Genomic DNA, 17,782 nt, shown 5'->3' with positions numbered 1-17,782 from the left:
CATGGAGCCAGTTAAGGCAGGCAGCAAGCCCAATTCGTGTAAGTTTGAAAGGTTTTCGTAAAGCTCGTGAAGAGTCGCTCAGGTTTTCTGAGGGACTGCTACTGTACCACGTGCAAGCATTCTTTAAGTCTCCTACTAAAGGAATCGGAGCACTTTGGGACCAGCTACATTGGATTGAGAGTGACCTTCTGACAAATCTTTCCCCCTCACCTCCCCAACCAGTGCAGTCTGCTGCAGAACCCTTGCCTTGAGGCGCAAGGACCTTAAAAACTCATGTGCGGTCCCTCAAAGGAAGACAAATGTTTTTATCCCAAACCAGTTGTAATGGGCTTAATCATGTCCCCCAAAAGATCGTTCCAAGTCCGAACCCCGGTATCTGTGTGTCTGTGACTTCTCTGGAAATAGGGTCTCGGCAGATGTAATGAACTTAAGGATCATCCTGGATTTAGGGTGGGCTGTAAATCCAATGACTGATGTCCTTACAGGAGAAAAGAGAGGGAGATTTGACACAGAGACCCGGGGAGGCTGCGTGAGGAGATCCAGCCAGGGGTGGGGAGAGCTGCTTCCTCCGGGACCCTGACTCAGGGTGGGAAAGCGCTCTAAGGACTTTGTGACACTTCAACTAAAACAGCAGCCCTGCTCCATGACCTCCAGTCCTCACATCACCTCCCATCTCTCAGATTCCATCTGGGGCTACTCCCCAAATGCTTAGGGGCCCAGATCCCACTCAGATGTGGAATTTGTCTTCATGAGCTCTGGCGTGATGGGAGAGAGAACAGGAAGAGTCTTGAGAGGGCGTCCAGGCCGCATCTGGGACCCCCGCGCGCCTGTCTGCTGTGTTTCACGTCCTACCACAGCCTCGAGGGCGTCCCGTGCTCTGTCTAGTTCTGAAAAGTACCTGAGGAACTGGGCTTACACCTTTCTGCGAGGACAGAAGTGGTCTCTGGGCAGGGGCGCAGGTAGCGTGTGGTTCCACTTTCTCTGGGATCCTCAACTCTTGTGCACAAGGACCTCGGCCTCACTCTCAGGCACTAGGTTGCCACTGCCCGGTTCCTACTCTGCATGAGCCCACCTAGGATGCAGACCCTTGATGGCAGGGGGCTGCCCTTTAAACCTGGGTGAAATACAGGGGATCTTTCTTTGTCAAAAGAGGCCCTTGGGCTTCCCTGGTGGCGCAGTGGTTGAGAGTCCGCCTGCCGATGCAGGGGACACGGGTTCGTGCCCCGGTCCGGGAAGATCCCACATGCCGCGGAGCGGCTGGGCCCGTGAGCCATGGCCGCTGAGCCTGCGCGTCCGGAGCCTGTGCTCCGCAACGGGAGAGGCCACGACAGTGAGAGGCCCGCGTACCGCAAAAAAAAAAAAAAAAAAAAAAAAAAAAAAGAGGCCCTTGAGTTGGCTTGCGTTTCTGTCACAAACTAGATTTCAGTACAGAGAGTGGTACTGTACTGTCGCTCTTGTCTAGGATGTGTTATGTTTTCACTAAGGTTTCTGAGATGCCTAGAGCAATATTTAGTATAGTCATTTTCTTAGAAAGCAAGTACATTGCCATCGTTTCAAAAATGATGGTCATGGGTCAGGGGAGCCATTAGGACAAATGATAACAAAAATAAGTTGCAAAAAGTCTGTGCTATTATTTAAAACATATTCGGAAAAGAGGTAACTCTGAGGCCATGGATTCTTACAACACTTGACAACCTTATTTCAAATATCAGACATTTGTTTATAATACAGTTGTATTTCCGGAAGGGTGTGCAGAGGCACTGTGTCACAGACTTCACAGTTCTTGTTATCCCAGAAGACTTGGGACCTCAGTAAATCATTCACTTAATGAGTTTGGACTGAAGGTCAGCCTTCCGGCTCACCTTGGTATATCCTTGGTTCTAGTTAAAGAGTAACTGTGAACACAATTAATCCTGCAGGGATTACTATTCTCTAGGCCTCTAGATGTACATACTACTTATCATTACACTAGTGACACGAAAGGAAACCGGTACCAGCGCTATCATGTTAAATGAATGCCTGGCCATAATACTGCATACTTTTGATTCTTTATTTAAATCATTTAGGGAGTAACTGATCAGTGAGCAGGGATTCGACAACATTTGTGTAGGGGTATTGCCTGTATATTATCTCAGTGATCAACAAAAAAAGTTGGGAAAATTCAATTTGATTCTAGGTAATTAAAATATATTGCTGTGAAGAAATCTGAGTGATCATTCTAGTAGGAGAAACTGCCTAAGAATGCAGAACCTAGCATGTGCCGGGGACAGAGGTGGGGAGGGGGATGGGGGGACCGGGGTCTTCTGAGCTCTGCATCAGGACCACAGCGTAGCTCTAGGGAGATTGGTGAGAGCTGCACTGGGAGCTCCAGGGAAGGATGCCCCTCGCACTTCCCCGGGAAGATGGAAGAGGATGGATGGCATTCCCGGGTGCTGGACTGACTGTCACAGATCTGGTCTCTGCTCTGACTGTGCGATTATTAGCAGCTTCCTCCTGGTGAGAATGGAAGGCAGACCCAAACTCCCCAGCTGATAGTTTGCCTCTCAGATAACTGTTTAGAGATGTGTATATAATTTAATTGGCATTGCCTCTTCCCTGGTTATCTCCACATAAATCACTTCTTGGTTTCATGCTATCCATCAAAGAACTTAAAACAAACTTTGGCTGAGGCAGAGCTACCTGGTGTGGGATGAGTCTTTAGTCTTTGGGTGATTGTCCTTGTTTGCAGGCAGAGAAAGAATATTGCCCTTAAAAGTCCTGCACCTACAGGCTCCACGGGGAGGCCAGAAGTGGGCACAGAGCCCGAGGAGGATGTTTCATTTGCATCACAAAATAAACGTTTTGAACAAGGGACCATATTTCTAGGGATAATTGCAAGTGACAGCAGGGATATTTAATGCCCACTTCAAAGAAAAAGAAGCTATACGTTTTGAAATGCAGATGAAAACCCCAGGCAAGGGGACTTTTTTTTCCAATTAGTGTCAGCTATTGAGGGAATACATTGTAGGCTTACAGAAACCTACACATTTATTTTGAGACTTAACAGGAAATTCATTGATTCACACTTCAACTGTTCACAAAATTTGCCTCTTAGGGGAAAAAAAAAAATGAGAGGCCTTTTTCTTGTGTCTATAGCCAAGCACACACACCTTGCGCTACCTACTTTTCTCTTAAGTGATAAGGTGATCCTGATGCTTCAACATTTGTTTGCATGAAAGCAATGGCAATGCACGTCAGCAAAGTATTATTAATACAGCACTTTAGAGAAGTTACAGAAGTAACAGACTTCTTACCTGTCTGCCCAGAACAAGCAGTGTGATGAAAAATATAAAGAGAGACACTGAGCCCATGGTCTTTAGGTCTTTCCAAATGCCTGGTCTATTAAAAAACAAACAAACAGATGAAAACAATATAACAAAACAACATACATACAGGCCATAGAATTCGTGCACGAACAAATTTCAGAATCTCTAGTGCTTGTCTACGTTCTACACCAACCACACACACACACACACACACACACACACTTCAAATATATTTGCAAGCCCAGACTGCGTCAAAAGAAAGCAAAATAATCCTTATTTCAAGAACTCTGTAAAAGAAAAAAATCTTCCAAATGAATATAGATTTCTTACTTTATACCAAACTCTAGTGAATATAAAATGAATAGCAGAATATTAATACTATTTTCTTTATATTTCTGGGATCAATTGGATAATTGGATATATGACTTGTATTTTTTAGTAATTATTTGCAGAATGAGACAGTATGCTAGAAACTAATAATCATGGGAGATATAAAAATGAAGTAGGGAACTTTATTTCTATAAGCTACTCTGACATATGAATAATATACTTTCATATAACTTTCTGGCAGGTGCTCCTTATTCCTCCTTTCATGGGGTTTTGTATCAAAAAGACATTAAGACAGATGGAAACACTTGGCCCACTGCCCCACCAAGCTCTCGCTCTGCTGGCTGGGCCCTCCATCCTCAACATGACCTTCTAGGCAATGACCACCCACACATCCTAGTTGGCAGGTGTGGTGGTCAATTTTACGTGTCAACTTAAAGGTTCTGTTTTTGGTTCTTGTACAGCATACAAGGAGAAATCGACTTGATTCCCCAGGGTAATCCTGCATAGCTGACAAATGATTATTTCACATGTATAACTGTAAATGAGACTTGAGAAGTTGATTATGCTTGGCTGCCATGTCACATAAGCGGCATAGCTTGTATTTAATCAAGTATAAATATCAAGTCATCAGTTTCTGCTTGGGAGTTGAATATGCTTTGAGATTTTCCTGTTTCTCCATAGAAGGTTCGAGGACTGATGAGATAATAAGAGAAATGGATAAAGAACTAAAGAGCGCAGGTGGGCTTTGGAGTAAGTAACCCTGGTTGGAATCATGACTCCCCTGCTCTGGTGAGCTTGGGGCCTAGGATAAGCCCCTCCAAACCTTACTCTCCCCATCAGCCAAAGCGGGTGCCAGTGCCCATCTTACTGGCTGTCTTGGTCACTAGGTCAAATATTTATGTACCTGGCATAGAGCCTGACATACAGGAAGCACTTCATAAATGGTACTTATGATTTTTCGTATTAACTACACAGTGATAAACAAGAGGATGGAGCAAGGAAGCTAGAGAAAAAGATAAGAAAATGCAGGTTGGTGGATTTCATTAACAGAATGACAGAACCATGTGCAAAAGAAAGGCAGATTTCTGCGGAAATGAGGAGACAGAATCTCCAGTTCCAGTGGCTGAAGGGCTTAGGACATCAGAGAACTCTCCAGAAAGGCTATGCTTGTACTCAGGGCTCCTTCCTCCTACCAAGCCAACTGTGGCTGGAAAAAATCTGAGCTCAACAGCCATAAGGAGGTTACCAGTTTCTCTCTGGGAATGAAGTGAGCTAACAAGTGTCACTTTCCTGTCTCAGTAGTAGTGATTTTAAGAAATGAAGTTCCTTTTTGAGCCCATGGCAGCTGTGTCTAATAGCACAGTTGAAGTCACTGCAGGGAGCAGATGTTTATAAGCAGTGCAAACTCCAGTGACTTTTAGGGACTTTTTTTGGCCACACCATGTGCGGCATGTAGGATCTTAGTTCCCCGACTAGGGATCGGACCCATGCCCCCTGCAGTGGAAGCACAGAGTCTTAACCACTTCTCTGGGGAAGTCCCCAGTGACTTTTAAACTCATTTCCCCGCATACTGACTACACTGACAGGATATTGACCAGTTAATAAAACTGGTACAGGGAATTCTCTGGCAGTCCAGTGGTTAAGACTCTGAGCCTTCCCTGCCAGGGCCCGGGTTCGATCCTTGGTTGCGGAACTAAGATCTCACAAGCTGCACGGCATGGCTAAAAAAAAAAAAAAAAAAAAAAAAAAGTGGTACAACATAGACAACAGTGCGTAAGAAGCTGGTGCAGGCTGTGTTTAATTTTCATGTTGCTTCGTGAACATCCTATTACTTTACCATTCCAGGAATCCTAGGAAACTGCTATGACATCCCTCCCTTTTACCCATCACCCTATAAAAGTAAACTGAGAGTAAAATGTTAACTCCAAGGTCAGGATCTTACAGTAGCTTCATCAATGCAATCAATCAGAACTCAGGTCCCACGTGTATCCCCAGGTAAGGGGCCGGATGCTCCAAATATACAAAGCCATCTCCCGTCCCTCTCACTGATGGAGAGTGGGAGGTAAGACCCTCTTTATGCAGTTCAGGGGCTGGCTGAGTTTTCAGATAATCACACAGAAAATACATGCAAGCAACATAGAGGGAAAAATACTTTTCTGGGACTCCTCACGCTAACACATTTAAACATAGTTTTAGGGGTGGAAATGACCTCCACCTATCTCCCAGTTCTTGAGCCTTAATGAGGAATAGTGGTGGGTGTAGGTGGGGACTTGGGGGAAGCAAAACTAGGAATGGCTCTCATTGCTGGACCGGGCAGTGCACTGGAAAGTACAGAACTAAATGGACCTCAGAAATAATGACGCACAACACAGCCTGTAGGATAGACTTGGGTACCAGTCCACAGATGCCTTTTTTCCTTCTGACGTTCTCCGTCAACTAGGGAGAACTGTAACCTGCTGTCTTCACTTTCATTTAGATTTCTCAAAAACTTCGTTTATTCATCCAGCCCCAAAGAACTGCTGATTCCAATTTGAGTCCATCTCTCCCACGTGGGCCCCTCACAGGCCACGGCTGATGGGCTCCTGAAGCTTGAAGGATGAATTTCTCCATCCACAGATCCATTCCTGTGTTCCTTGCTCTTTGTGTGCATGCAGGAGAGGCTGGGAGGAAAAGGAGTGGGTAGCATGGGGGGGACATCGGGACAGAGAGAATAAAATTCCAAGATGTCTTCTGGCAGAGTCTAGTCAGTTGTGTTGATCATATCAGTTTCCCAGGACTTTTCTTTTCTTTTTTTTTTTGAAGTGTGGTTGATTTGCAATGCTGTGTTGGTTTCAGGTGCACAGTAAAATGATTCAGTTATACATATATATATATTTTTTTTCTCAATCTTTTCCATTATATGTTACACAAGATACTTTGCTATATAGTAGGACCTTGTTGTTTATTTTATATACAGTAGTTTATATCTGCTAATTCCAAACTCCTAACTCCCAGGACTGCTGAAACAAAGTGCCACAAACTGGGTGGCTTAAAACAACAGAAATTTATCATCTCATAGTTCTGGAGGCCAGAAGTCTGAAATCAAGGTGCCGGCGGGGCTGTGCTCCCTCTGAAACCTGCAGAGAAATCCTTCCTTGCCCCGTCCTGGCTTTGGTGGTCGGCTGGCCACTGTGTCACTCCAAGGTCTGTCTTCATCACCACGTGGTGCCCGCTCCCCTCCCCCCAAGTGTCTCTGTCTCCACATGGCCATCTTCTTACAAGGACACCAGTCATATTGGATCAGGGCCCACCCCACTCCAGCAGGACTTGATCTGAACTAATTACATGTGCAATGACCCTATTTCCAAATAAGGTCACATTCTCAGCTACTGGGGCTTAGGACCTCAGCATGTCTTCTTTTAAGTGACACAATTGACACATTAACAATTGTTATCAGCCATTATATAAAAATGATAGCAACTTAGTCTGAGGTCTCTCTCTCTCTCCCTTCCCTTTAAGTTTTAGGGATGAAAGCCACTTTGGACTTTCACACGTTAGGGCTGTGCTATCACTCTGTTATGAAGTACAGAAGACAGAGCTAATAGAACTGAGGTTTCTAACTCTATGATTTTTAACTTGACAGTTTTAGCCAAAATGTGACCAGATAGGCTATTTTTCATACTTAAAAATGGGTCCTGGAGACACAGACACCCAAATGTGCCTGTAGCCACACACTAATTTACAGCTGACCCTCACCCTGAGGCTGTTAATGGAGCAATCATTCTGGCCCTCAAGTTTCTAGAGTCCAAGAGAACAAAGAAACCTAACAAACTGGGCAAAGGATATGGAATTGCTTGGTGAACCGGTCTCTAACCTAAAGGCTAACAGCTCCATGACACAAAAATGACATTTTCATTGCTTCCAGGCATGTATACACAAACATAATTACATTTCAAAACATTCTATTTTCTAGGTGACATAAGCCTCTATTTACTAAGAAGAAAAGTACCTCAAGAAACCTAGTTTCTGTTGTGTTGGTAACAATATACGAACTGAGTAAAATCAGATCTTCCCAGGTCATTCACTGGGGTCAAAAGTAGTCTGACCTCTGGGACCCTGACCCCCTGAGGCCCACGTTTCATAAAGAAAAGTCCCACAAAGAGACAATGGCTACTGCCCTCCCTCTTAACGTGAGATCCTGTTGCCCTGCCGCTGATGAAACCTGTTTACTTCTGGCTGTCCCTGTGAGTAAGTTAGGAAACGCTTTGCCGACAAGGAACCTTTGAATCCTCAGCCATCTTCAATGTCAAGCAATGCAAAAAGCTCAAGTTTTGGTCAACTTGATGTTGCTGCAAGATGAATCTGCTGTACCTTACTCAGCACAGGACCAAGACCTCAACTACAATGCAGTCTGAATAAAACAAAAATACCCCAGAAAGGAAATGCTGGGGTGGAAATGCTGGGGTTAAAATACAAAGGGAAAAATAAAGACAGCCAACTGCCCTGTCAGGAAATCTTTCTCTAAGTCTGGCTGGAGATAGGGCAAGGAATTGCTGAGATGCACGTGTTAGTACCACTTTCCTGATTATTCCCTCCTGGCCTTTCAGTTGAGTGGCATACAGCATCCTGCTGACCTCTGCTTCCAAGCTCTCCTCCCCTCCAGGTCACCAGTGCAGTGGCTGGGTCCTGGCCAGGTGATGCTGGCTGGTGATGAAGGGTGAGGATGACAGCTCAGCCAAAATTCCCGTATTCCACTGCTCAGATTCAGCAGCCATCAAAACAAACCTATTTTCTGATGGCTGATCTGGTTGTTTGCAATGGCCACCAGAGCTGTGGTCAGACAGGAGAGTTCTAAAACAGCTCAGTCATTTAAAAAATACACCATTCCTTTCCGATGATTGGAGATGCATCATTAATAAGTTTTCTTGACCAACTGAGTCAGGGGTGGGAATGACCTCTTCAGACAGTTTGTGCCTTTTGACATATTTTTCAGTTATTTTCTTTCTAGTTCTATTTAGACATAATTGACATATAAACTGTATAAGTTTAAGGTGTACAATGTGTTGATTTGATACACTTATATGTTGGGAAATGATTATCACTATAGCATTAGCTAACACCCTCACCACCTCACATAATTACCATCTCCTTTTTGTGGTGAGAACATTTAAGATCTACTCTTTTAGCAACTTTCAAGTATGTAATACAGTATTGTTAGCTATAGTCACCATGCTGTACCTTAGATCACCAGAACGTATTCATCTTATAACAGGAAGCTTGTGCCTTTTGACCAGCATCTCCCCACTTCTCCCACCTTTCCCCAGCCCTGGGTAACCCACCGTTCTACTGTTTCTGTGAGTTCAGCTTTCTTAGATTTCACATATAAGTGACATCATACAGTATTTGTCTGTCTCTGGCTGGCTTATTTCACTCAGCATGGTGCCCTCAGTGTCCATTCACGTTGTTGCAAGTGGCAGGATTTCCTTTTTTCCCATGGTTGAGAAAATAATATCCCGTTATTCCTTTTTATCCACAACCTTGCCAAAACTTGTCATCTCTTGTCTTTTTGATAATAGCCATTCTAAGGAGCGTGCAACATTTTACTGTGCTCTTGATACACACTTCCCCGATTATTAATAATATTGAACATTTTTTCATGTCCTGTTGACCATTTGTATGTCTTCTTTGGAAAAGGTCTATTCAGTTCCTCTGCCTACTTTTAAATTGATTATTTTTTATGTTGAGTTGTATGAGTTCTTTATGTATTTTGGATATTAGCCCATTATCAGATATATTATTGGCAAGTAGTTTCTCCCATTCTGTAGGTTGCTTTTTCATTTCGTTGATGGTTTCTCTTGCCATTCAGAAGTTTTTTTGGCTTGATGTAGTTCCACTCACTTATTTTTGCTTTTGTTGTTTGTGCTTTTGGTGACATATCCAAAAAAATCATTGCTAAGATCAATGTCAAGGAGTTTTTTCCCCTATGCTTTTTTTCTAGGAGTTTGAAGGTTTCAGGTCTCTTATCCATTTCAAATTAATGTTTGTTAGTGGTGTAAGATAGGGGTCCAATTTCATTCTTCTGCATGTGGTATTTAATTTTCCCAATACCATTTATTGAAGAGACTATCCTTTACTTATTGAGTATCATTGGCTCCCTTGTCAAATATTAGTTTACCACATATGCAAGGGGTTATCTGGGCTCTGTATCCTGTTCAACTTGTCTATTTTTTTGCCAGTACCATATGGTTTTAATTACTGTAGCTTTGCAGTGTAGTTTGAAATCAGGAGTGTGATGCCTCCAGCTTTATGCTTCTTCCTCAGGATTACTTTGGTTATTCAGGGTCTTTTGTGGTTCTATACAAATTTTAGAATTGTTTGTTCTATTTCTGTGAAAACTGCTAATGGAATTTTGATGGGAATTGCATTGAATCTATAGATGGCTTTAGGTAGTATGAACATTTTAACAATATTCTTCTGATCCATGAACATGGGATTTCTTTCCATTTTCTTGTGTCTTCTTCAGTTACTTTCATCAAAGTCTTATGGTTTTCAGTGTACAGATCTTTCACCTCCTTGGTGTAATTTATTTCTAAACATTTTCTTGTTTTTGATGCCATTGTGAATGGGATTCTTTTCTTTATTTCTTTATCAGATAATTCATTGTTAGTGTATAGAAACACAACTGATTTCTGTATGTTGATTCTGTATGCTGTGACAATTGAATTTTTTGATTAGTTCTAGCAATTTTTTTTTTGTGGAGCCTTTAGTGTTCTCTATGTATAAGATCATATCATCTGCAAACAAAGACAAGTTTTCATCTTCCTTCTAATTGTATGCCTTTCATTTCTTTTTCTTGCCTGATTTCTCTGGGTAAGACTTTCAGTACTATGTTGAATAAAAGTGGCAAGAGAGGCACCCTTTTCTTGTCTTGATTTTAGAGGAAAAGCTTTCAGCCTTTTATTAGTGAGTATGATATTAGCTATGTACTTGTTATATGCCAACTTTATCATGCTGAGGTGTGTTCCTTCTATACCCAATTTGTTGGAAGTTTTTATCATGAGAAGATGTATTTCATCAAATGCTTTTCCTGCATTTATTGAGATAAGAGATCATATGATTTTTATCATTCATTCAATTAATGTGGTGTATCACACTTATTAGTTTGCATGTATTGCACCACCCTTGTATCTCAGGGATAGATTCCGTTTGATCATTGTGCATGATCCTTTTAATCTACTGTTCAATTTGGCTTGCTAATATTTTGTTCAGAATTTTTGCATCTATATTTATCGGGAATATTACTCTGTGCTTTTTTTATTGTTGTTGTTTGTTGTTTGTTGTTTTTTTCTTTTAGTGTCCCTATCAGGCTTTGATATCAGGATAACGCTGGCCTCATAAAGTGAGTTTGAAAGTGTTTCCTCCTCTTCAATTTTGGGAAAAGTTTGAGAAATATTGGGATTAATTTTTCTTTAAATGTTTGGTAGAATTCACTAGTGAAATCATCTGGTCCTGAGCTTCTCTTTGTTGGAGATTTTGATCACTGATTCAATCTCCTTCCTCATTATTGGTCTGTTAGGACTTTCTATTTCTTCATCATTCAGTCTTGGTAGGTTGTATGTTTCCAAGAATTTATTCATTTCTTCTCTGTTGTCCAATTTGTTGGTGTATAATTTTCATAGTAGTCTCTTATGGTCCTTTGAATTTGGGTAGTATCAACTGTAATGTCTTCTATTTCATTTCTAATTTTATTTATTCCAGTCCTCTCTCTTTTTTCCCTATGGCTAGCCTACCTAAAGGTTTGTTTATTTTGTTTATCTTTTCAAAAAGCAGCTCTTAGCTTCACTGATCTTTTCTATTGTCTTCTTAGTTTGTATTTCATTAATTTCTGCTCTGATCTTTGTTATTTCCTTCCTTCTGCTAACTTTGGGCTTAGTTTGTTCTTCTTTTTCTATTTCTTTGAGGTGTAATGTTAGGGTTTTTATTTGAGATCTTTCTTTTTCTTAATGTAGGCATCTGTAATTATAAACTTCCCTTTAAAAACTGCTTTTGCAGCATACTATAGGTTCTGGTACCTTGTGTTCCCATTTTCATTTGTTTCAAGTTATATTTTGTTTTTCCTTTCGTATTCTTCTTTGACCATTGATTGTTTAGGAGTACGTGGTTTAATTTCTATATATTTGTGAAATTCCCAGTTTTCCTACTGTTACTGATTTCTAGTTTCATACCATTGTGATTGGAAAAGATACATGGTATAATTTCAACCTTAATTTTGCTAAGACATGTTTTATGACCTAACGTATGATCTATTCTGGAATGTTCCATGTGTGCTTGTGAATAATGTATTCTGTTGCTGTTAGATGGAGTGTTCCAAATATGTCTGTTAGGTCCATTTGACCTAACAGTTTAGTTCAAGTCCAATGTTTCCTATCTGACTTTCTGTCTGGATGATCTATTGTTGAATGTGATGTATTGATGTTCTCTACTATTATTCCATTGTCATCTATTTCTCCTATCATATCTACTAGTATTCGCTTAATTTATTTAGGTGTTCTGATGTTGGATGCATATATATTTATGATTTTTATATCTTCTAGATGAATTGACCCATTTGTCAATACATAATGACTTTCTTTGTTACTGTTTTTGGATGAAAGTGTATTTATCGGATATAAGTATAGCTACCCTTACTCTCTTTTTGTTTCCACTTGCATGGAATATCTTTTTCCATTCCTTTACTTTGATCCTATGTGTGTCCTTAAAGCTGAGGTGAGTTCCCTGTAGGCAGCATATAGTTGGATCTTGTTTTTTTTATCTGTATAGCCACTCTATGCCTTTTAAATGGACAATTCAATCCATTTACACTTAGAGTAAAATTGATAGGTAAGGGCTTAATAATGAATTGTTTTCTAGCTGTTTTTTAGTTCCTTTGTTCCTTGATTTCATGTTCCGTAAAGTTTTGCATTGCTGTCTTCTTATGTGAAGTAGCACTCACTTCCTGCACCATTTACTAACTGTCTTCAGGGCATAAATATCTTCCTCCAGCCCTGCTAGTGCTTCTGAGGCTTTCGGGACCTTCTGTGGATACATCTCTCCACCTTTCTTGCTCCCTCTTGTGGCAGAATTCTAAGCTTGTATGCCTCCTCTCCATCCTACAATGCACCAGGCCGACTGCTGACAGTCTTCCTTTTGTTTTCCCAAACAAAACTCGCTAAAGCTCAAGTTTGTGGTCTCTCTCTGGCCCTCAGATTTCAGTCAGCTTTCTGTGCATGCCCACTAGCCGTTGGTCCAAGCTCCCTCTCGATGCTGCCATCGGGAGGGAATATGCAACAGGGAGCTGGCCACAGGGTGGGGTGTGCATGAGGCATGTGGAACAATGAGGGTGCCCGTGAGCCAGCTGGAGAGATCTGTGGGTGAAGTGTTCCCAGCGGCTTGTGGGTGGGCTTCTTGACAAAGGCAGTAATGCAGTTAGTAGCATCTGTGTTCTCTTAAAGCCCTCTGAGAGTCCTATCTGCTCCTCTCCCAGCTTGGTAGCATCCCGCACAGCTGGGAAGCCCGGTGCTCACAGGAGAAGTCATAGAGTGAGAACATCTCTCTTGGACTTAAGCTGTGCCATCTTGGGGGAAGGGTGGTGTGGACAGAGTCAGACTGTTTCTCTTACCCACTTCAGCTTGTCCAAACTCATGTTTTTTTCTCCAATGGTGTGCTAGAACTTCTCCTCTGAAAACCTGGACTTCTTCAAAGTCTCTCTCTTCCATGGGTCACTGGCTAAGACTGTTTTCCAGGGGGCTCTGTGGCCAAGAGCTGCTGAAGCTGGATTACATGTCACTGCAGGGTCCACAGCCACGATCAAGGTCTGTATGCCTACTGTCCAACACATGGGTGGACGAGACTCCTTCTGGATCCCATATGGTGCTGGGTCCCACAGCTCCTACAAAGAAACTTTTCTCCAAGGATAGATTACAAATTATTGTTGGGGACAAACATAAGGGATGTCTTATTCTGCCATGATGCTGACAACACTCCTCCCCTATCTTTATGGATCTCCACACTTCTTCAAGACCTTTCCAATATCACAGTCAACTCTGGGTCACTTAACCAGCTTCCAGACAACAGGTTCACTCATTCCCTAGGTAGGCTATAGGAACTTAACCGGCAAGTCTCCTTTTGGCCTTCTTGTGAGACACAATTTTCTAATAGGAGATTTTGTAAATTCTTGAGAGCACAGACTATATTTTATTCATCTCTATGTGCTTGGACTCCAGCAGTCAGGCCTGGAATATACAGGGTATTCAATGAAACTGTGCTGTGAAGACAAAGGAATGAGTGGACAAATAACTGTGTTGGTTTGAAATCTAAGGGGTTTCATTTATAGACACTTTACCTCCTGTGGCTGGACACAGATGCACTGAAATCCTATGCAATCTTCCAAAGAAGGTGACCCAGTGTCATCCAAGGACAGATGGATCAAAGTCTCATGCTGTTTCCGAGTTATTCACAAATGCTAAGGACTGCAAACAAATTCTGGGACTGCAAACGACTAACATAATAAGGGATAAGCTCATGTTTAAGAAAGAGCCCTGGAGGCAGCTGCAGGTCAGGAGAAATGATAAAAGTGGGGCTGGAGAGGTAGTGCTGGCCTTTTGCTATGGAGAAAAGATGCACCCTGATTAATGCAGTCATGGTTTCATCCTTTGGAGAAGAATGATTTTAAATGGGAAGCAGTTGGTGCATCTGATACCGTGGGTCTGTGCACTGGGCTTTAGCCTCATACGTTGGAGAGCTGATGATAAGAAGTACATATCCTATCTAGTCTGGGGGCCCAGGCCCTCTGAAGTCTCCTTCTTCCACTCATTCTAAAATCAAACAAAACAAAAAACAGCCTAAAAACTGAGTATCTTCCTACAAGTGGGTCAAAATCACAAGGCATTTTCTTTTTTAGGTTAGATAACAAAGGAGCTCACTAATGGTTGCTTTTTATAGAAGAAAAGAAAGATTGGTAGAATTCGAGCAGCCCTAGGACACCTTTTTTCGTTGTTCTTGTTAACTTAGGCAATTCAGATTACTGACCTCCTTACTCTTCCTCCCAGCTCTGCTACTAGTGATGTCAGCTACAGAGAAACAAACGTGTGTATTCCATACTTTCTGGAGATGGCACTTCAGGGGAGGAGGGGAATTAGGAAGGGGAAGAGAAACTGAGATATTAAATTTGAAAGTAATTTAAGATCTTTTCAGTATGAACTTGGATATATTATGGGTTTGACTACAGATGTGGAATACGGTTTTCATTTAAAAGAGGAGACTTTAAAGAAATGTCAGGTGTTCTTCCTCCCAGCTCCTGAACCCGGGCCCGTCTCCAGCCTGTCTTGGTGTGTCCACCTGACTCCTTTGAGCTGTTCGGAGGGGCAGTTTCTGGTAGTTGTGGCTTCTATGCTTTCAAAGAATTCCTTCAGTCCAGAGAACTGTTCCTGGCACCCCTGTGTGTGTCGCCCTCCGGTGACCTGTGGCAGTATGTACTTCAGGGCACCTACTGCTCACCTTGCTTTAGTCACTAATCGCTTTCTGGTTTGAAAGATGCAGTGGTTCCACCCTCCCTAGGAACACCTCTGGACCATCTCTCCCAGAGGTGGGTGCACACTGCTCCTGCCTTCTTCCTGAGCATGATTAATGCTGCAGTTCTTCCTCCAGGCTTTCAGTGAGCTCATCATCAGTGGATCCCTAGTTGGGACACTGTCAAAATGTTACAATATGCTGAATTCTAGCCATTGGGTTTTCCATGAAACACAGAAAAAACAGAGAATGCAGAACCATGTTGAAGGTGCTTGACTCATGGCTCCATCGCTATGGAGCATCTCCATGGCTATCCTTGGTATGGAGCTGTTGCTAAGGTCAGGAAGTTAAAATTATGCAGACATTTCTACCAGCAATAATCCAGAGCTTCTGAATCATGCTGGGTACTCGATATAATTGCTGCTTACTTATACACTTTATATGCTGCCCAGAAAGTATTTATTTATTTATTTATTTTGCGGTATGCGGGCCTCTCACTCTTGCGGCCTCTCCGGTTGTGGAGCACAGGCTCCGGACACGCAGGCTCAGCGGCCATGGCTCACGGGCCCAGCTGCTCCACGGCATGTGGGATCTTCCCTGACCGGGGCAAGGAACCCGGGTCCCCTGCATTGGCAGGCGGACTCTCAACCACTGAGCCACCAGGGAAGCCCACACAGTATTTATTTTATTAGCCTAAGTGCCCACACAGAGCTGGTTAATGTGCTGGACTCCTGGTTAACCCCTCTGTCCAAGCTCTCCATCCTCCACACATCTTCAGAATAGAAAGCATATTTCTAGCTTTCAGGTGAACTAACATAATGGCTGGGTCCACGTGAAATGATAATATTCACCCTTTGATACTCTTCAGTTCTGCAAGGAAAAAACGCGCAGGAAAGATCTGATAACATCTTTCAGACTCTGTAATGAGCCTTTGTCAAGGGAAGGGAATGTGTCCTTGAAACAGAAACAGCCTCCAGCAATATCAATGGTTGATCACGATCACCATCACCATCACCTGTAAAGCATCCTCAGTGGCGCTGGCTGAGGGCTTTGGGAGTTGGTGTCATGGACCGGAATCGGGATCATTGATTGATTGATTCAGCAAAGCATCTTGTACTCACAGATGATATGGAAGACTGTTGTAAATGCCAAAGAATTAGGACATGGATTTTCCTGGACCTCCTAAATATCAGACACTTCTGAGCTTTCTCCACCAAGAGATGATAGATCACAGTCACATGATGGCAGGTGAAGTACTGGGACCTTGCTGGCCTCCATTCGTATGGAATTTTAATGGCACACCCTCTCAAGTAGACTATTTTTTTCTCTTGTAAAGTTGGCTTTCTGCACTCATGAATCTTACAGTTTGGTATCCTTTTCTGAATTATTCATTGATCTGGAGTCTTTCTAGTGCATACTTTTGTTTTCTTTGCTGACTCTGCTGGCAAAAACTCCCTGTTGGCTTGTCTGTGATCAATGTCAAATTTGGCTTGGAAAAGGCCCCTGAAACATGGTGAACTCACATATAGGACAACAACACAGTCCAAACTGTGTATTCAGAAGATGGCCCAGCAGTCCCCTGTAAACAGAGATGCTGAAACCAAGCAGGACCCTGTGGGGCTCCTGGGCACGGAAGCTTTTCTTTGTCCCCCATTTCTTGTTTGTAGGGAATAGACTCCAGCCTCTATGAACTTCCCTGAGTTCCAAAGGGCAGATTCGAACAGTTGCTAATCCAGGAAGGGAGAGGATGCAGAGACAAGGGAGGAGACCACCTGAGGGCAGATCACAGGAACCAGAGAACCTCATCAGGAGACCACCTGAGGCCAGATTAAAGGACTGCAGACCCTGCACACCCCTGATCCTTATTAGCAACCCAGCCCTTGAACTATTGCTATAAAGCTCCTCCCCAAATCATCCCCGGTTGGGACACACAGGAGGCCGGTGTGTCCCCCTCTGCCTGGCAAAGCGATAAAACTATTCTTTTCTACTTCACTTAAAACTCTGTCTCCGAGATTTGACTTGACGCCGGTGCACAGAGGCCGAGTTTTCGGCATCAACAGTGACCAAAAACAGGTCAGAAAAGGGATGGCACCAAGCGTGTGACTTCAACGGCACAGACCAACTTGATCAGGAAAGGAGGTGCTGCCTGGCCTTGTGTTAAGCCAGCATTTTCCTTGAAGGGCATCTATGGCTTTGGGACAGAGGGACGTACATTCTCAAAGCAACATCTCAGACTAGCTTTTTTTTTTTTTTAAGGATCCTAGTTTCATATCTGAAAGGGTTGTGTCAGCAATAACAAACCAGATATAGGAGGAAAAAACCTTTATCAGTTCTTTCATGGTGGAATATCTTGAATCTCAGAAAAGGGAAAGGAAACATTGACCTCAATGGGTTTTAGCACTGGCACAAGTCACATGGTTAAATCATACACACACCGAGGTTGGGAAAATCAGAGGGGATTCCAAGCTGCCACTCAAAGGTCTCTCCTTTGGTGTTCGTTTTAAACTGCTATTAGAGAGCACTTGTTAATTTTGAGGTATTATGCTATTATGTCAGTAATATTCATCTTCTGGCAGAGGAATGCTTCCGGGAGTATTGTGGCAGCTCACGCAGAAACCTTA

At 42.7% G+C, this 17,782-nt stretch overlaps 1 protein-coding gene across 2 annotated transcripts in view; it reads right to left on the bottom strand.

The window, feature by feature from the left end:
• Positions 1-17,782, bottom strand: part of ADCY2 (adenylate cyclase 2) — a 449,171-nt gene that overhangs the window by 35,615 nt on the left and 395,774 nt on the right. For both annotated transcript variants that reach the window (XM_065875257.1, XM_065875258.1), the window contains exon 19: positions 3,294-3,378. In XM_065875257.1, the coding sequence (XP_065731329.1) occupies positions 3,294-3,378 (85 nt within the window). The remainder of the gene's footprint in view (positions 1-3,293; positions 3,379-17,782) is intronic.

Source organism: Phocoena phocoena, chromosome 3 (genome assembly GCF_963924675.1).
Source record: "Phocoena phocoena chromosome 3, mPhoPho1.1, whole genome shotgun sequence".
Taxonomy (NCBI): Eukaryota; Metazoa; Chordata; class Mammalia; order Artiodactyla; family Phocoenidae; genus Phocoena; species Phocoena phocoena.
Note: the sequence above shows the minus strand (reverse complement) of the source record. Positions and strands in the feature narration are given on the sequence as shown.